This window comes from Catharus ustulatus, chromosome 6 (genome assembly GCF_009819885.2).
Source record: "Catharus ustulatus isolate bCatUst1 chromosome 6, bCatUst1.pri.v2, whole genome shotgun sequence".
Lineage (NCBI taxonomy): Eukaryota > Metazoa > Chordata > Aves > Passeriformes > Turdidae > Catharus > Catharus ustulatus.
Window position 1 is genome coordinate 53,315,944 of NC_046226.1, and position 18,929 is coordinate 53,334,872.

The 18,929-nt window shown below is 58.9% G+C and overlaps 3 protein-coding genes across 3 annotated transcripts; 1 reads left to right on the forward strand and 2 right to left on the reverse strand.

Moving 5' to 3' along the window:
- Positions 1-11: 11 nt before the first annotated feature.
- LOC116997998 (antigen WC1.1-like) lies at positions 12-4,646 on the reverse strand. The gene is made up of 11 exons (XM_033063278.2): positions 4,196-4,646; positions 3,805-4,125; positions 3,422-3,724; positions 3,034-3,348; positions 2,529-2,897; positions 2,145-2,453; positions 1,461-2,057; positions 1,216-1,311; positions 941-1,024; positions 567-707; positions 12-382 (listed from the first exon to the last, which is right to left on the reverse strand). The coding sequence occupies exons 1-11, from the start codon at positions 4,245-4,247 to the stop codon at positions 267-269; spliced, it is 2,703 nt and encodes a 900-aa protein (XP_032919169.1). The 5' UTR covers positions 4,248-4,646; the 3' UTR covers positions 12-266.
- Positions 4,246-6,796, forward strand: LOC116997708. The gene is made up of 3 exons (XM_033062785.1): positions 4,246-4,347; positions 5,811-6,547; positions 6,640-6,796. Exons 1-3 carry the CDS (start codon positions 4,246-4,248, stop codon positions 6,794-6,796), a joined length of 996 nt encoding a protein of 331 aa, XP_032918676.1.
- Positions 6,797-12,875: 6,079 nt separating this feature from the next.
- Positions 12,876-18,616, reverse strand: LOC116997996 (antigen WC1.1-like). The gene is made up of 12 exons (XM_033063276.2): positions 18,014-18,616; positions 17,623-17,943; positions 17,214-17,534; positions 16,834-17,136; positions 16,446-16,760; positions 15,978-16,331; positions 15,593-15,901; positions 15,134-15,505; positions 14,910-15,053; positions 14,664-14,759; positions 14,376-14,459; positions 12,876-14,142 (listed from the first exon to the last, which is right to left on the reverse strand). Exons 1-12 carry the CDS (start codon positions 18,063-18,065, stop codon positions 13,739-13,741), a joined length of 3,075 nt encoding a protein of 1,024 aa, XP_032919167.1. The 5' UTR covers positions 18,066-18,616; the 3' UTR covers positions 12,876-13,738.
- Between the last annotated feature and the right edge of the window lie 313 nt (positions 18,617-18,929).

The following is an 18,929-nucleotide window of genomic DNA, read 5'->3' on the forward strand; positions in this document are numbered from 1 at the left end:
GGGAACAGCTAATGAACCCAGGATGGAAGAGCCTGCACTAGACTGAGGTGCAAACCTTGGCAGTGATTCTGTCCAGTTTGGGTTTTATTAGGCAAAAAGAGAAATTCATATTGAAATCAAAGAAAATCCATACACAGGAGATGTTTTCCTGCAATGCTGGACAGGAATGGGTGATCTGTGTGGGTAGGACAACCCTTCCCCGGCGACAAGGCCAATCCTCACTGCCACACACACATCCCCAGGGCTGGGGCATAGACAGGGAATCCTCATGGCTCTGTCTCCAGGGCACTGCTGCCGATATCATCATAGTCCATGAGCCCCGAAGTTTGTCCCAAGGGGTCCCTGGTGGCTTCTGGGGCACTTGGAGGGGAGGAAATTCCACCTTGGGGACAGCACAGAAAGGTGCCTGAGGGGACAGGCAGCTCCATGTCCCCCCTGACAGACCCCACCTGGGCTCTGACCACAGCACCCATGGATCTGCTGCTGGGTCCCTGCCCGCCCCCACAGCCAAACCCTGCCATGGAGTGGCTCTGCAGAGGGCACAGGACAGCTGTGAGGCCTCTTACCTGTGGGGAGGACAGAGATCCACCTCTGCTGTGCCACTCCCTTGCACATATCCACAGTGCTGGGAGCGGGGGTCTCCTGTGGCACATCCAGGACATCGTCGTAGCCATCCGGGATTCCTTTCACGGGCCAGGCAGGGGGGTCTGGGAAATGCAGAGGGGTCCATGGCAGTGAGCAGCAGCCCTGGCAGGGCTCTGGCTGTGCCATCCCCTCTGGCCTTTCCAACAGAGATGTGCTGGTGACCCTTGGCTCCAGCAGGGAAAGGCAATGCTGTGCTGCACACTAACAAGGGGAGCACTTGTCCCCTCAGCTCCCCAGCTCAGCTGTGTCCCCTCTCCCCTGCTCTCCCTGCTGCCTTCCTGCCCTGTGACCCCACCTGGGGCTGCCTCGGTGTCACTCCTCTCCACGATGACCCCACTGGAATACGGCATCTTCTTGATCCATCCCTCTGACAGGGAACCTACAAGGGATAAACAGGGACATGGGAGTGGCCTCAAGTGGCACAGGAGATGACAGAACCTCACACCACAAAGCGCGGCTGATCTGGGACCGAGGGACACCCCAGCCCATGGCCAAGACCCGAATCATCCCTGGAGCTGTCAGGCAGAGCCTTCACTCCACACAGAGCTGGGGCACAAGGGCTGCACCCACCTGGGCGACTGGGCACCTCCTGGTACTCCGGCATGGCCGTGTAGTCCAGCTCCTCGTAGACACCATTGGAGATGGCATCTGCAGCTCTGCCACGGCCTGGAACCACACGCAGCATTTACCTGGGGCCCTGGGCACTGTGGGCAGCACCAAGATCACCCCTGCCCACCTTCTGAATTGTTCCACAGGGCAGGAGCCCATGGACCCCCAAACCGGCTCTGTCCCGGTCCCCACCCAGCAGGACCCACCTCTGCGCCAGGCACGGGCACGGCACAGCAGCACGGCCAGGGCACCCAGGGCCAGGCACAGCAGCGTCCCCAGCACCACGCACAGCACAGTTGACACAGACACCGTCCCCACAGCCGGTACTCGAGTTCTTCTCCTGGGAACACCTTTGGGGACACAGGCAGGCAGTGAGGGGAGGGGGATCCCAGCCAGCCCCATGTGGGGGATGCAGGCACGGGCAGAGCTACCTGTGCTGGTGGCACCCTCCGGATGTGGGGTAGTGTCTGTCCCAGTGCTGCCATCGCTGTCCTCCTCACAATCCACGTGGACGTGCCCGCCAATGCCGCAGCTCTGCAGGTGCCAGGGAGCCGAGGGGCACTCCCAGAGTGAGCGGGCCCCGTCCTCGCAGCCCACCCAGGCCAGCCAGGCACGGGACGGCTGCTGGGCAGTGTCGGCCGACAGCCAGCCCCGCTCCCCACAGCCCAGCTGGCGGCACACGGTGCCGGCGGTGCCGGTGCTGGTGCCGTTGGAGCACACGCGGCCCCACGTGCCGTTATAGGACACCTCCAGGGAGCCACGGCAGCGCCCACGGCCGCCTGCCAGCCGCACGGAGATCTGCTCTGCAAGGGGGGCAGCGGGGTCACGGCACGGCCACCAACCCCCCGCGGCCTCTGCCGGACCCTGATCTGGGGCTGCCCGCCACTGACCTGAGCACACGGCCCCTGCCCCGACGCCGCGCCCGCACTCGCGCTCTTCCGAGCGCCCGCATTCCCAGAGAGACTCCTCGCTCCCGGAGCACTCGGCCATGTACGGCCACAGCGGCCCCGTGCCGCCACCGAAGCGCGCCGAGCTCGGGGCCTCCAGGGCCCTGCCACAGCCCAGCTCCCGGCACACAACGGCAGCGTCCTGCAGGTCCCAGCCTTCCTGGCACACGCTGCTCCAGCTGCCACCGGAATAGACCTCCACGCGCCCGGCACAGCGCCCTGAGCTCCCCACCAGCCTCACCCGCCGGCTGCCTGCGGGCACGGAAGGACCGGGCTGGGGTGGCTGCTTGGGGCACGGGAACCTCTGCCCCTTCTCTGGACACCCACTTGAGCAGACAACGACCATCTCCTCGAAGCTGTTGTTTGGTGCAGGACTCTCCATCTTCTCCAGCATGTCATCTATCTCCTCAGTGCCGCTTGTCAGCGCAGAGCCCATGCCCGAAATGTTGTCCATCTCTTCAGCCATGATGTCCACCTGTCTGGGCGTGCTGCTCAATGCAGCGACCGTTCCCATGGCGGTGTAAACATCCTTGGGAACGCCACAGCCCAGCACAGCACATACCATATGGACATCCCATTTATTCCACTGTTCCAGAGGCACACGGCGCCAGACTGGGCTGGTTATGGTCTCCTCCAGCCGGCCATCACACAAGCTCTGACCGTCCACCAGCCTCAGGGACTCGACGAAGTCAACATCTGCAAAACAACCAGCAGAACAATGGGGTTGTGGCTCAGACCACAATTCACCCCAAAATAACCCTGTACAGTCTGATTCCAATTCTTCAGGAGTCCCATAAGGGCTAGAGGCTCCTCCCACATCTGCCGTACACACCTGAGCAGTTGACAGCAGCGGCGTTCCCGGGGGCACACGGAGCCTTCCCCAGCACGGTCACGGGGCACTGGCCCGGGTGCCGCTCGCTCCCGCTGCAGCCGAAGGTGTCCGGCCGCAGCGGCCCCTCCCCGCTGCCGAAGGAGCCTCCCGGGGGCACCGAGAGGGCGCGGCCGCAGCCCAGGTGGCGGCACAGGACGTGCGCGTCGGGCAGGTCCCACTCGCTGGCGCACACGGACCCCCACGTCCCCCTCACGGCCACCTCCACTCGGCCGGAGCATCCCGAGCTGCCGTTCCCCAGCCGGAAGCCCGCGTAGGCTGTGGCAGGAAGGGCGGTCAGGGCGGGAATGCTGCACGGAGCCCAAGAGCCCCCGGTGTTCCCGGCACTTACGGGAGCAGATGATGCTGGCACGGCCGCTGCAGCCCTGGCTCGGGGCCGGACGCCGGGCACAGGCACTGAGGAGGGGCTCGGTGCCATTGCACTGGAAGCCGCCGTCCCAGAGCGATGCCGATGCCGCCCCAAACCGGCCACTGCCGGCCATGGCGAGCGGCTCCCCGCAGCCCAGCTCCCTGCATACCACCTGGGCCGCCTTCATGTCCACCTGATCCTCACACACACCAACCCAGGCCCGGCCCTGCCGCACCTCCAGCTGCCCGGCACAGGCTCCGGGACCTCCGACCAGCCGGGAAAATCCTGCAGGAGCAGCGCAGGCTCAGAGGCAAGGCATGAAGTGCATGAAGTACCACACCCTCCCCCACAAATCCAGCTCCTACCTTGGCACACAACAGCAGTGTCCCAGTCATGGATGCTGCCATGATAGGGTCCCCAGCCGTTGATCCGGCAGTCCCAGAGAGTGGCCTCGGACCCTTTGCAGTCCACCAGGGCCAGACTGACGGGCCCGTCCCCTTCGCTGAAGCGCTCGCGGGCGTAGTAGGCACCGGCAGCCGAGCCACAGCCCAGCTGCTGGCAAACCACCTCAGCATCCTTCATGTCCCAGCTATCGTCTCCCACGGAGCCCCAGTGTCCCTGCAGCTTCACCTCCACTCTCCCGGCACAGCGCCCGCCGCCGCCCACCAGACGCAGCTCCCCGGAGCCTGCGGCACGGAGGCTGCTGAGCCGGGCCCGGCACCGCCGCGGGCCCCGCTCCCAGCGCCCGCCACTCACCCGCACTCAGCTGCACGCACACCAGCAGCCCCAGCGCCAGCAGCGGCCCCATGGCAGCGGCCCCGAGCCAGCGCAGCCAGGCCACCTCTCGCCAGCGCCCGAGCCAATGCACGCAGCAGCAGCAGCAGCAGCAGCCGGGCAGCCTTTATCAGGTGCCTCCTCTGCCGCCTCTGGGGCCGCAGCCTCCAATAACCTGCTCCGTGCCCAAATATGAGCCTCGGCTCCGCTTCTGGCGTCACACACCTCCCCACACTGGGCTGCCACCCGGATGTCTCTGGGGGGAGGCAGCTCCCCCACGACACCTGCGCTGGGGGGGCCCTTCCTGTATCCCCCGAGCCTCCTGCTCTGCTGCTGCAGCCTGGCAAGATCCATGCTGATAGGGACAGCCCTCACCCCACATCCTAGCAAGAGCTGCTCTCGCTCATGCACCTGCAAAGCCCCAAGCCCTTATCTCTGGGGCGCTCCCCTCCCGGCGTGCTCGCAGCCCCCGCGGGGGGTGGCAGCAGCCCCCGGCTCCGCTCGGAGCTGGACCAGCTCCCCGGTCCCTCGCGGCGGCGCTGGCACATGGCGCTGCTGCCGCAGCTCTGGCCCCGCGCTCGCCTCGCCGCCAGGGCAGGAAGGAGGCGGTCACCCCCCGGCGGCTCCCGGCCTCGCCATCGACCGCACGCAGCTCCCGACACCTGCGCTGCCGCCGATAACGCCGCGGCTCCGCGCTGCCCCTGCCCCGCCGCTCCGTGCCCCTGCGCCTCGGCAGCCGCGCTCGAAAGGAAACATCCCAGTGTACCCCTCACCACACTCTCTCTCAGTGCCTTCCTAATGCAGGAATCCGCTTTACACGCTTGCCCCGGAACTTCCCTATCACCCACTCCCACATCCAGACCTCACGTTCCCTCCCCCGTTCTCCCCCAGCTTTTCCATGCCAAAGTTGCAGGAGTCGCACACTGTAAATCCATTTCCTGCTGCCACAGGAACACACAAATCAGCCCCAACGCGTGTGTACAAGGAGTGTCCCATGCAAAGGAGCCGGGCTTTGAGCCCTTCACATTCCAAGCATAAGAATTGCAGGCTAAAGTCTCTCTTCCTCCCGATCCTCACCTCCTGCTGTCGCTCTCACGGTCCCTCACCTGACCGGGACCACTGTGTTCCCCGGCCCTTTGTTATGCAAAGGATCGGCACTTCCCGTCTGAAGTAGAAGAGTTTTTAAGTGTAGGAGAATAATTTGAAAGGTTAGTACAGAAGGCAATCGTACCCATGAGTTTGGGTGTTATAAAAGAGAGGGTTGGTTAGCTGGCCATGAGTTACAGCTGCATATGGAGTTGGAGCTTGAGATCCAGAGTGAGTTGGCTGTTCTGGGACGAGGGAAGGGACAGAGAAGGTGAGAAGATGTTGTGTAAGGGACAGTCAGGGTAAGGCGGCCGTCTCGGGGACAGCTTGTGGTTTAGCCAGTCTTGTAGAAGGAAGAAGGAAACCGGCAGAGAGGAAAGAACGTGTCAGTGCTGAGTGAAGCATCCGCTGAGGGAAGCAGTCAGAGTTGTGATCAAAGAAGTCCATTCAAAGAAGGTAGATTTTCAATAAAAGACTGGCGTTGGTGCCAGTCGTGTCAGTCTCGCCATAGTTACTAGACCCGGCCTCTTTTCCCAGCCACCCACCCGGAGCAAACGCAGCAGCTGGAACTGCAACTGCTCCCCATCCACCTGCACCGCAGCAATTCCTCACGGCCACATCGTGCCGCTCCCTCGCTGGGCGCCGGCGGGAGGAGCTGCCCTGCCCCATCTCCCCGCTCTGCCGGGCACTGCGGCACCGGGCACTGTCCCGGAGCTGTCCCTGTCACACACGCACGCACGGCACCGAGCCCAAAGCGGGGCAGCTGGGGACACCCGAACGGGAGCGGCCTTGGTGCCGGGGTGGCTGCTGCCCCGGCCCCAGGGGACAGGAGCTCTCCGAGCGCTCCGAGACCTGCGGGGGCCCTCGCTCGGCTCCGAGCCTCTTTCCTGCCGCTTCTCATCGGGCTGCGCTATCGCCGCCTCAGCAGCCCCTGCTGCTGCCACGAGCTCAGGCGCTGCTCCGCCCTTCCCACCTGGAGCAGCTCCCGAGCAGAGCCCGAAGCGCTCCTGCCCTGTTTGCCTCGCTCCCACAGGCTGGGCAGCTGCCGGCTCTCGGGCGCCTGCTGCAGGGGCCCCGTCTCACCTGCCTGCACCTCAGGGACAACGAGCTGGGAGCCCAGGGCGTCCTGCAGCTCTGCCGGCAGCTCCGCCATCCCGCCTGCCCGCAGCGGAGCCTGGCCTCAGGGCCCTGCCACGGCCCCTTCCACGCCCGCCACTGCCGAGCCGGGGAGAGGATGCTGCGGGACAGGCAGGGCAGCACCGGCATCCCGCCTGCTTCAGCACCTCCCTCCCCACACAATCCAATACCTTCTCCTCTTCTCCTGCCTCCTCCATGGCCAGGCTGAGCACGGAACTGGACGCCCTGCGGGCACTGCAGCCCGTCCTGAAGATCGGGAACCTCCTGGAGCATGACGTGCCGCAGGCAGGGGCCATGGCCTGGCTGCCCAGCCACCGCGGGCTCCTGCCGGAGGGCAGGAAGGCGCTGCCCTCCTTCTGAAGAGCTGCTCTCCTTTAGGAAAACCCTTCGAACAGACAGAGCCATTCCTAGCCCAGCTCTCAGTGCTGCCAGTGCGACTACGCCGGCCCCACACGTGTTGCACCGGGATGAGATCCTTCTGTAAAATGGGGTGGGTCCGAGTCCCGCCCTGTCCCTTTTCCCCTCGCTGCTCCTGGGAACAGTTGAGTGTATTTGGCACTGCCAAATCTAGAGCCATGGATCTGCTGCTGGGTCCCTGCCCGCCCCCACAGCCATACCCTGCCATGGAGTGGCTCTGCAGAGGGCACAGGGCAACTGTGAGGCCTCTGACCTGTGGGGAGGACACAGATCCACCTCTGCTGTGCCACTCCCTTGCACATATCCACAGTGCTGGGAGCGGGGGTCTCCTGTGGCACATCCAGGACATCGTCGTAGCCATCTGGGATTCCTTGCTCAGGCCAGGCAGGGGGGTCTGGGAAATGCAGAGGGGTCCATGGCAGTGATAGCAGCCCTTACAGGGCTCTGGCTGTCCCATCCCCTCTGGCCCTCCCACCAGAGATGTGCTGGTGACCCTTGGCCCCAGCAGGGAAAGGCAATGCTGTGTTGCACACTAACAAGGGGAGCACTTCTCTCCTCAGCTCCCCAGCCCAGCTGTGTCCCCTCTCCCCTGCTCTCCCTGCTGCCTTCCTGCCCTGTGGCCCCACCTCGGGATAGCTCATTGTCACTCCTCTACAAGCTGTCCCCGCTGGAATACGGCAGCTTCTTGTCCCATCCCTCTGACAGGGAACCTGCAGGGGATAAACAGGGACATGTGGCTCTTGGAGTCAGGTCCCTTATAAGTGCAGATGACCATGACTACAGGCCTTAGGAAAACCCTTGCAATCGTGCTGAGTAAAAACCACCCCCAGAATCCTCCAGTTCTAGTATGTTCATCATTGCTAGAAAGTTCTCTGCTTCCCTTGTTAGCATTGGTTTCTTTATGGTAGAGTAATTTTAAAAATCCCTGTTGCTCTTCTGTATTAGACCTCCTCCCTAAACTCAGCTGTAATTCCTTCCCTCCTCCAAGTTTATAACTACCCCTGACATGCCCTAACACGGCTTTTGTACATTTGCCCTCATGGATGGAATTTGCCTCCGTGTTCCATCGTTCCCGGTTCGTTAAGTACAAACTGTTCGACGTGCTGTTTGTTATTTTCTAGTGTTTAATTTCTCTAGTTTCCAAACAATCAGGTCAGATTGTCTTTCAGCATTAAATCACCGAGTTCAGTTCAGTCTCCAATCAAATTAATTGTTTCCTTTTTTCTTCTGCCTTAGTTACTTTTCACTATGAATTAAAACAACAGTTGCAAACAATACAAACACCTTAAGTCATAATGAATACATTCCCAGGGTGTTGTTTGTTTCTGAACCCTCTCAATAACTTGTCTTACCTGTCCGTTTTTTCAGGAGTTGCAGCTCCTCCAATAAATCAGTTAATCTTGACTGCTGGAGGCTCCAGAGGAACTTTTCAATCCGCCTGGGCCGTTTCCATTGATCAATGAGGTGTCTGATTCTTTCCCATCGGAGCTGTTCTTCCTCCTGGCACAACGAGGTTCCAGTTGGCAGCTGATCCAGGACGCCTACATTCTAATTATGAACCTCTCAAAACAATTTTACATTGCTATCTCAAACAGTAAGATTATAAAAGAGCATTTTTTTCCCTCTGCATATAAAAACTACATCCCCCTTTGGTCTGAAGGCACAGTGGTTTCCTGTTGATTTTACATACCTTCTTTTCTTGAGGGATCCATCTTGAAGGCCGGTTTTTAATTTTACTTTTAGATCTCCAGGTGTTTCAATAATTTTCTAATCTTTATTTTGTATCAGTCCTTTTACTGGTGAAGCATCAGTTCAGCTTTTTCCACTGTTCAAACTGCTGTTTCTGTGGTTACAAGAACCAGAAATGTTCCCTCCCCAGCCCCCACCGGGGTTCTAAACTTTTTTCCTCTTCAGCATTTTATCCACACATACTGTCCTGGTCACATAGAATATATCAGAAGAATCAAGAGGAGTTATTGGGGACAAGACGCCTTTCTCCCTTAATTACCCCAATTTGTTTGTGATGGTTGTAACACACCCCTGAATGGTTTTGTCCCTGACCAGTGAGGGATTGTCACTGTTATGCTGTCAGGGGAAGGCAGTCCATGTAATATTTCACAGGGCTAAGGGAAGGCATCTGGTCCATGGGAATTTGGTTTTTATCATTAATTTAGGTAGTTGTTGTTTTAACTCACCCCGAGCTTTCGGGATGCTATGGGGTCTGATATTGCCAGGTAATTATTCTCCAGGTAAAATGAGTGCTCTGATCCAAATCAAGAACCTGTATTCATCTAAATCTATAGCCCAAGCCACAGGAAATGCTTTTACCCACTGAGTCAACTGATCTTCTAAAACTAGCAGCTATTTCCAGCTGCCCCAGAAGCTGTTTGACTGCCTCCAGAGGGAGGACTCCTCAGCACTATTTTTGTTCACTTTCTCACATGTCAGACATCCTTGAGTCATTTGTCTCCCAATTTCAAATATTCCTGTACACCCACAAAATTTCAAAAAGTGCTCTCAAAGTGCCCTTGTTCCCCAGTGAGTCTTTCTATGGATGTTGTTTAGGATCTGTTGGGAAAAAGTTTTGGTGCTGCTTTTCTACCTTTGGGCAGAATCCATTCTCCTTCTGTCAGGGTTGCTCCAAACTTCTTTATAGCTTCTCCTTCCGCTAAGGAAAAGTGTGGTGATTTATTTTGTGTTTCTGCCTCCTGAAAAGTCATCATTACACTGCTGTTCTCCCTCAGGGCAGCCCCCCCTGCCTCATCACCAGCTAAACTGTTTCCTCCTCTTCTAACATCTCTGTGGTTGTGGTTGCTTGTGTTTCCTGCACTGCTGCCATTAGAATCCTGGAATTTACTTTTGTGTTTTCTCTTATTTCTATTAACATATATTTTTAGTGCTTCCCTTAACAGCTCCTGAAGTCCCCTGTCCTGCCAATCTTCCCATTTTTCCATATTTTTCCCAATTTCGTTCCAAGACATAGTTACAAAGTGTGGTTTTAAAATGACCTACCCTGCTGCTGAATCAGGGTCTATGAATAGAATATAATTGAAAATGCTTTTTTAGTCTTTTTAGCCATTTTACTGGGGACTCATCCTTCCCTTGATGTTCACTCAAAGCTTTCCTTGTATTTGGTCCCCTGAGCACTGCTCTCCGAATTTCTTGGACAATTAACCACCCAGAATCTCTCATATTCGTCCTATGCTTTGGTCTCTGATGATCTTTATTTCGAGCTTGTTTTCCTGACTGTCTGATCATTTCTCCCTCTGCCTTTGTAAATAAGATTCCTAAAATAGCCTGTAATTTTTCCTCCTGGTTAAGAGGTTCTTTTAAATTCACATTTAGATTTAAAACCTAACAAATCCAATTTTCAAATGGTTCAAATTCTGGCCAGTAGAAATTTTCTACACAAATTTTTTCCTTTGTCCATTCAATCATACAATAATAGATCTGTTTCTGGTTGCTTTTTCCTCTTTTTTTGATTTTCTTGTACCCCAATATCCTATCATGATGGCCACTGGACTGTCCTGAGGAATCCTGCTCCCCTTCTGGGACCCTCCCTCCTGGTTCCCCAACACATCGAGTTCTCGAGAATTTTTCCATCATTCACAAACCCTGGGTCAGAGCTCCTACTCTTCCTCTGACCCATCTCTGGCAGCAACAGACTAAGAAATCCCCGATATCCCAGTCTCCTGCACTCTCTCTCTCACTCATTCAATGCTCCAACTTTCTCTCGCTCAATATTTACACTCTCTCATCTTTTGCCAACTACTTACCTCCTGCCTAAGTCCATGTTTACCTTTTTAATCGATTCTCCCCAACTTCTCTTTCTGGCTACTTTCTGCGACCCTCTGATCACTTACCATTTCCCATCTGTTTGTCCTTCCAAAGAAAAGTTAAACCTCTGCCTTCTTAATTAACTCCTTCAAGCGTCAGTTCCCTTCTCCTCAAAGACTTTTCCCGTGAATTTTCGGGCTGGGACTTTTCCCTCCCGCTCCCTCCTGTGGTCTTCACTCGCTCTCCCCTTTGGCTTCCCTCCTTTCCCGGCCGGTCTCCTCGCGGAGATACGGAGCCTCGGTACCGGGAGGCCCCACTGGTTCCGGCTATCCAGCCATCCCAAACATTCATCCATCACACATCCATCCTGCCCAACCTGTGCTTCTCACAGCCCATCTTCCCACGAGCTTCCTGGGCACAAGACTTTTTACGGGTGCTTCACCTCTGCCGGCACTCCCCTGGCAGCCTTCATTTCTGCACACTTCTCATTGCTGGGTTCTTTTGCTTGTGCTTCATTTTAATTTGGAGCTCCTTCTCCAAAAGAGCCTGGTCTTGTCAGGAGACCACCTTAACAACTGGTGGGGAGCTCCTTCCCAAAACCAGCCACTCTTCCCTTGGACTGGAGTCCCGGGTATCGGCACCAATTGTTATAAATGGATTCTTCCATTTGTATAATTTTTGAAACAAAATTAAATTCGGCACCACTGTTAAATTTAGCAGCAATATTCAGTAGCAGCAATTGTATGTAAATGAATACAATCAGAGTATATTTAATACATATATTTGAGTACATCCAAAATGTGGCAGTGAGTAATTTAGTATAATTGAGGTTTGGGTCGAATTCAGCACAAGCAAAACTGACCGGGTTACACTGACCGGGGTACGGAGAGGGCCCTTCCCTCCCACCAACTCACTCAAGGTAAAAATCTCTGTTATATACTATGTGCTAATGCATATTCATATAGAATCTTCTAGAAAGCTCCTCCCAGGTTCTGTTCCTAAAATCTACGTCACTCTGTGGTGTTGCACAGGCTTCACCAGGAGCTGGGGGTCTCTCATCCCCTCGGGGGCCTCATTTCCGATGAAGGCTCTGGGTCTTCCCCAGTGTCCGCTGTGTAACCTTGCAGGTGGTGCAAGCACTGAGCTTTGGGTTATGTCACTGAGTCTGTGCTCCCACATCAGGCCTTATTCCAGTGTCCAATGTCTGGAATCATCCGGATGTGGCCCAGTTCGAGGCAAAAATTTTATTTCTAACTGCTGATATCAGACCTACATCCTCACTATCCCTGCTCCCACCAAACACCTGGAGGATTCTCCTTTGTCCGTTTCTTTTTCCTTTTTGCTTTGTAACTATTGAGTACAATTTTTCTATGGATACGAAGCCACAATTTTGCAAATGTAATTACAAATTTATTTAGCACAAATCACATTTATAACATAAAGGAGGGAGTTGGAAAGTTGCAGATTGAGCAAACAAGTGACTGGCTCACCTGTCACTTCAAAGGCTGGGATCTATCTACTGATGCCTTATCTGTCACCAAAACTGCACTGCTAATTTTTTCATCGTAATAACTGTTATTTCTTCCTGTGTGTTAAAATTATGATGAAAGGTTTTGAGAAAAAAATTCATACTTCCTTGTTAGGAAAATAAAAAAGGGGGAGATATTGGGGTTAGCTCCAATGATAGGGCAGATGACCGTGGCTTGAGGCCACGGGAAAACCCTTGCAGTTTTGCAGAGAAAAAACCACCCCCAGAATCCTGCAGTTTGAGTATGTTCATCATTACCAGAGAGTTCTCTGCTTCCCTTGTTAGCATTGGTCCCTCCTTGCTGTAATTATTTCAATATTCCTAATCACCTTTCTTTATTGGACCTCCTCCCTAAACTCCACCCTAATTCCGCCTCTCCTCCAAGTTTATAAATACCCCTGACATTCCCTAACACCTGCTCTTGTCCATTTGCCCTCATGGATGTTATTTGCCTTCCTGTTCCATCTTTCCCGGTGCATTCAGTACAAACTCTTTGGCTTGCTCTTTGTTGTTCTCTAGTATTAAAGTTTTTTAGTTCCCAAATGTCCTGGTTTGGAGGGCAGGTGCTGCCAAGAGAAGGAAGGAGCTCCTCCCGAAATGTAGAATGCACAGCCCCTCCCTCCCATTTATTATACTTTGGAAATTATGGGGGCTCTCAGGCAAAGATATGGGTTTAGGAATAACATTTCTTTACTAGTATATCTACAATACAAACAAAAACAACATCAGCTATGAAAATTAGGAACAAAATGAAACATTATAACTGAGTTCCAGTCCTGCTCTTTTCCTGCCCCCTCCACGGACGGCTTCAGCCCGGCCCTGCTGCAGGAACTGGACGCCCTGCGGGCACTGCAGCCCGCCCTGAAGATCGGGAACCTCCTGGAGCATGACGTGCCGCAGGCAGGGGCCATGGCCCGGCTGCCCTGCCACCGCGGGCTCCTGCCGGGGGACAGGAAGGCACTGCTCTCCTTCAGAACTTGTCTCATATCGGTAAAGCCCTTGCAATAACCGGAGCCATTCCCAGGCCAGCTCTCATTGCTGCCAGTCGGTCTGAGCCTGCCCCACCCGTGGGGAACAAGGAGGAGATCCTGATGTATCTGTGGGGGGGTGTCTGGGTCCTACCCTGTCCCTTTCCCCCTCAGTGTTACTGGGGACTGTTGTGTGTATTTGGCAGTGCCAAATAAAGAACTCTGCAAACAATCCCAGCCATCTCCCAGTGCTCTTCCCCTGATCCCACCAATCCCAGGGATATGTCTCTGTATCCACTCCATGCCCTGTATCCCCAGGGAATGGCTGATGTACCCAGGATGGAGATTCCTTCATCAAACTGAGGTCCCAGCCTTGGGAGTGAGTCTCTACCCAATTAAGATTTTAATACGAAAAAAGAGAAATTAAAAATGAAATCAACGAAAATCCGTAACCAGGAGTAGTTCTCCTGCAGTGCTGGACAGGCAGGAGTGCTCTCTGTGTGCAGGACCACCCCTCCCTGGGGACAGGGCCCTCGGACACACATCCCCAGGGCTGGGGCATGGACAGGGAATCCTCATGGCTCCGTCTCCAGGGCGCTGTTGCCAACATCATCATAGTCTGTGTGCCCCGGGGACTGCTCCGAGGGGTCCATGGTGCCTCCTGGGGCACTTGGAGGGGAGGAGATTCCACCTTGGGAACAGCACAGAAAGGTGCCTGAGGGGACAGGCAGCTCCGTGCCCCCCCTGACAGACCCCACCTGGGCTCTGACCACAGCACCCATGGATCTGCTGCTGGGTCCCTGCCCGCCCCCACAGCCAAAGCCTGCCATGGAGTGGCTCTGCAGAGGGCACAGGGCAGCTGTGAGGCCTGTTACCTGTGGGGAGGATGCAGATCCAACTCTGCTGTGCCACTCCCTTGCACATATCCACAGTGCTGGGAGCAGGGGTCTCCTGTGGCACATCCAGGACATCGTCGTAGCCATCCAGGATTCCTTTCACGGGCCAGGCAGGGGGGTCTGGGAAATGCAGAGGGGTCCATGGCAGTGAGCAGCAGCCTTGGCAGGGCTCTGGCTGTCCCATCCCCTCTGGCCTTCCCACCAGAGATGTGTTGGTGACCCTTGGCTCCAGCAGGGAAAGGCAATGCTGTGCTGCACACTAACAAGGGGAGCACTTCTCTCCTCAGCTCCCCAGCCCAGCTGTCTCCCCTCTCCCCTGCTCTCTCTGCTGCCTTCCTGCCCTGTGACCCCACCTGGGGCTGCCTCGGTGTCACTGCTCTCCACGATGTCCCCACTGGAATACGGCAGCTTCTTGATCCATCCCTCTGACAGGGAACCTGCAGGGGATAAACAGGGACATGGGGGTGGTCTCAAGTGGCTCCGCAGGTGACAGAACCTCACAGCACACAGCGTGGCTCATCTGGGACCGAAGGACACCCCAGCCCATGGCCAAGAGCCACGGCCAAGACCCAAAGCTGCCCTGGGGCTGTCAGGCAGAGCCTTCACTCCACACAGAGCTGGGGCACAAGGGCTGCACCCACCTGGGCGACTGGGCACCTCCTGGTACTCCGGCATGGCCGTGTAGTCCAGCTCCTCGTAGACACCATTGGAGATGGCATCTGCAGCTCTGCCACGGCCTGGAACCACAGGCAGCATTTACCTGGGGCCCTGGGCACTGTGGGTGGCACCAAGATCACCCCTGCCCACCTTCTGAGCTGTTCCATAGGGCAGGAGCACATGGACCCCCAAACCGGCTCTGTCCTGTTCCCCCACCCGGCAGGACCCACCTCTGCGCCAGGCACGGGCACGGCACAGCAGCACGGCCAGGGCACCCAGGGCCAGGCACAGCAGCGTCCCCAGCACCACGCACAGCACAGTTGACACAGACACCGTCCCCACGGCCGGTACTCGAGTGCTTCTCCTGGGAACACCTTTGGGACACAGGCAGGCAGTGAGGGGAGGGGGATCCCAGCCAGCCCCATGTGGGGGATGCAGGCACGGGCAGAGCTACCTGTGCTGGCGGCACCCTCCGGATGTGGGGTAGTGTCTGTCCCAGTGCTGCCATCCCTGTCCTCCTCACATTCCACGTGGACGTGCCCGCCAAGGCCGCAGCTCTGCAGGTGCCAGGGAGCCGAGGGGCACTCCCAGAGTGAGCGGGCCCCGTCCTCGCAGCCCACCCAGGCCAGCCAGGCATGGGACGGCTGCTGGGCAGTGTCGGCCGACAGCCAGCCCCGTTCCCCACAGCCCAGGTGGCGGCACACGGTGCCGGCAGTGCCGGTGCTGGTGCCGTTGGAGCACACGCGGCCCCACGTGCCGTTATAGGACACCTCCAGGGAGCCACGGCAGCGCCCACGGCCGCCTGCCAGCCGCACGGAGATCTGCTCTGCAAGGGGGGCAGCGGGGTCACGGCACGGCCACCAACCCCCCGCGGCCTCTGCCGGACCCTGCTCAGGGGCTGCCCGCCACTGACCTGAGCACACGGCCCCTGCCCCGACGCCGCGCCCGCACTCGCGCTCTTCCGAGCGCCCGCATTCCCAGAGAGACTCCTCGCTCCCGGAGCACTCGGCCATGTACGGCCACAGCGGCCCCGTGCCGCCACCGAAGCGCGCCGAGCTCGGGGCCTCCAGGGCCCTGCCACAGCCCAGCTCCCGGCACACAACGGCAGCGTCCTGCAGGTCCCAGCCTTCCTGGCACACGCTGCTCCAGCTGCCACCGGAATAGACCTCCACGCGCCCGGCACAGCGCCCTGAGCTCCCCACCAGCCTCACCCGCCGGCTGCCTGCGGGCACGGAAGGACCGGGCTGGGGATGGCTGCTTGGGGCACGGGAACCTCTGCCCCTTCTCTGGACACCCACCTGAGCAGACGATGGACACCCCGTGAGGGAAGCCAGCTGGTGCAGTCGTCATGAGCGATGGATAAGACTCATAGCGGGAATTTCCCCCATGGGTCAGATTATTAGTCATGCCCTTGATGGTTGTGATCACACTATACACGATGTCCGACTCCGTCTCGTTCACTTCATCCACGAAAAACGTACCAGGGACACCATCACTCTTCTCCAGTTCTCCACAGCCCAGCTCTCGACACACACTGCTGAAATTCCGTATGAGCAAAAGCTCTCCCGGCACACGGCGCCATTCCCCGGTGCTTGTGGGTACCTCCAGCCACCCATCGCACCGGGTCTCACCCTCCACCAGCCGCAGGCGGCCTGTAAAATTCCCAGAATCAGACCTTAATCACAGAGTAACCGTGCATTTTCTGATCCCAATTCCTGGGGAGTCCCAAAACCCACAGAGGTTCCTCCCGCAGGTGCCGTACACACCTGAGCAGTTGACAGCAGCGGCGTTCCCGGGGGCACACGGAGCCTTCCCCAGCACGGTCACGGGGCACTGGCCCGGGTGCCGCTCGCTCCCGCTGCAGCCGAAGGTGTCCGGCCGCAGCGGCCCCTCCCCGCTGCCGAAGGAGCCTCCCGGGGGCACCGAGAGGGCGCGGCCGCAGCCCAGGTGGCGGCACAGGACGTGCGCGTCGGGCAGGTCCCACTCGCTGGCGCACACGGACCCCCACGTCCCCCTCACGGCCACCTCCACTCGGCCGGAGCATCCCGAGCTGCCGTTCCCCAGCCGGAAGCCCGTGTAGGCTGTGGCAGGAAGGGCGGTCAGGGCGGGGATGCTGCACGGAGCCCAAGAGCCCCCGGTGTTCCCGGCACTTACGGGAGCAGATGATGCTGGCACGGCCGCTGCAGCCCTGGCTCGGGGCCGGACGCCGGGCACAGGCACTGAGGAGGGGCTCGGTGCCATTGCACTGGAAGCCGCCGTCCCAGAGCGATGCCGATGCCGCCCCAAACCGGCCACTGCCGGCCATGGCGAGCGGCTCCCCGCAGCCCAGCTCCCTGCACACCACCTGGGCCGCCTTCATGTCCACCTGATCCTCACACACACCAACCCAGGCCTGTCGCTGCCGCACCTCCAGCTGCCCGGCACAGGCTCCAGCCCCTCCGACCAGCCGGGAAAATCCTGCAGGAGCAGCGCAGGCTCAGAGTCAAGGCAAGAAGTGCATGAAGTGTCACATTCCCCCCAAGCCCAACTCCTACCTTGGCAGACAACGGCAGCGTCCCAGTCATGGAGATCGACTTTATAGGGTCCCCAACCTCCAATCCCGCATTCCCAGAGAGCTGCGTCGGACCCATCGCAGTTCACCCTGGCCACACAGACGGGCCCGTCCCCTTTGCCGAAGCGCTCGCGGGCAGAGTAGGCACCGGCAGCCGAGCCACAGCCCAGCTGCTGGCAAACCACCTCGGCATCCTCCATGTCCCAGCTGGGTTCGATCACCGTGCCCCAGTGTCCCTGCAGCTTCACCTCCACTCTCCCGGCACACGGACTGCCGCCGCCCGCCAGCCTCAGCTCCACGGCATCTGCACCAGGACAGGGGCACGGCTCAGCCCTGCCCGGGATGCTCCTGCACAAGGCGGCTGTCCCAGCACGGCCAGTGTGTCCCCTCACCTGTGCACGTCACCCCCGCATGCCAGCCCGGGTCGCAGAAGTGCTGTCCCCATCCGAAGTGTGGACAGTCCTTCAGCACATTCTCGGTACCGAGGCAATAGTGGGGATGCAGCCAGATCCGCCCGGTGCCCTGCCCGAATGGGGCATACGGGGACGCCCAGGCCTTCTGGCCACAGCCCAGCTGCCGGCACACCACGCTGGCCCAAAGGGCTTTCCGGTCAAAGTCGAAGACGCACACGGAGCCCCACTCACCGTCGTGCTTCACCTCCACTCTCCCGGCACAGCGCCCGCCGCCGCCCACCAGACGCAGCTCCCCGGAGCCTGCGGCACGGAGGCTGCTGAGCCGGGCCCGGCACCGCCGCGGGCCCCGCTCCCAGCGCCCGCCACTCACCCGCACTCAGCTGCACGCACACCAGCAGCCCCAGCGCCAGCAGCGGCCCCATGGCAGCGGCCCCGAGCCAGCGCAGCCAGGCCACCTCTCGCCAGCGCCCGAGCCAATGCACGCAGCAGCAGCAGCAGCAGCCGGGCAGCCTTTATCAGGTGCCTCCTCTGCCGCCTCTGGGGCCGCGGCCTCCAATAACCTGCTCCGTGCCCAAATATGAGCCTCGGCTCCGCTTCTGGCGTCACACACCTCCCCACAGTGGGCTGCCACCCGGATGTCTCTGGGGGGAGGCAGCTCCCCCACGACACCTGCGCTGAGGGGGCCCTTCCTGTATGCCCCGAGCCTCCTGCTCTGCTGCTGCAGCCTGGCAAGATCCATGCTGATAGGGACAGCCCTCACCCCACATCCTAGCAAGAGCTGCTCTCGCTCATGCACCTGCAAAGCCCCAAGCCCTTATCTCTGGGGCGATCCCCTCCCAGGGTGCTCACAGCCCCCGCGGGGGGTGGCAGCAGCCCCCGGCTCCGCTCGGAGCTGGACCAGCTCCCCGGTCCCTCGCGGCGGCGCTGGCACATGGCGCTGCTGCCGCAGCTCTGGCCCCACGCTCGCCTCGCCGCCAGGGCAGGAAGGAGGCGGTCACCCCCCGGCGGCTCCCGGCCTCGCCATCGACCGCACGCAGCTCCCGACACCTGCACTGCCGCCGATAACGCCGCGGCTCCGCGCTGCCCCTGCCCCGCCGCTCCGTGCCGCTGCGCCTCGGCAGCCGCGCTCGAAAGGAAACGTCCCGGGGTCACCCCTCAGCATACTCTCTCTCAGTGCCTTCCTAATGCAGGAATACGCTTTACACGCTTGCCCCGGAACTTCCCTATCACCCACTCCAACATCCAGACCTCACGTTCCCTCCACCGTTCTCCCCCAGCTTTTCCAT

Bases quoted from the DNA above. Each gene is read 5' to 3' on its own strand.
- LOC116997708 (XM_033062785.1), top strand. From the start codon at position 4,246: ATGGCAGCGGCCCCGAGCCAGCGCAGCCAGGCCACCTCTCGCCAGCGC. The intron at 4,348-5,810 runs GTGCCTCCTCTG...GTCTCGCCATAG, and splicing joins AGCCGGGCAGCCTTTATCAG to TTACTAGACCCGGCCTCTTT. The intron at 6,548-6,639 runs GCAGGGCAGCAC...CTCCATGGCCAG, and splicing joins GAGAGGATGCTGCGGGACAG to GCTGAGCACGGAACTGGACG.
- LOC116997996 (XM_033063276.2), bottom strand. From the start codon at position 18,065: ATGGGGCCGCTGCTGGCGCTGGGGCTGCTGGTGTGCGTGCAGCTGAGT. The intron at 14,760-14,909 runs GTGGGTCCTGCC...CTGTGGTTCCAG, and splicing joins TGCCCGTGCCTGGCGCAGAG to GCCGTGGCAGAGCTGCAGAT. The intron at 14,143-14,375 runs GTGGGGTCACAG...TGCATTTCCCAG, and splicing joins TGACACCGAGGCAGCCCCAG to ACCCCCCTGCCTGGCCCGTG.
- LOC116997998 (XM_033063278.2), bottom strand. From the start codon at position 4,247: ATGGGGCCGCTGCTGGCGCTGGGGCTGCTGGTGTGCGTGCAGCTGAGT. The intron at 2,898-3,033 runs GTGTGTACGGCA...GTTGTTTTGCAG, and splicing joins CGCTGCTGTCAACTGCTCAG to ATGTTGACTTCGTCGAGTCC. The intron at 1,025-1,215 runs GTGGGTGCAGCC...TATCCCTTGTAG, and splicing joins GGAGGTGCCCAGTCGCCCAG to GTTCCCTGTCAGAGGGATGG.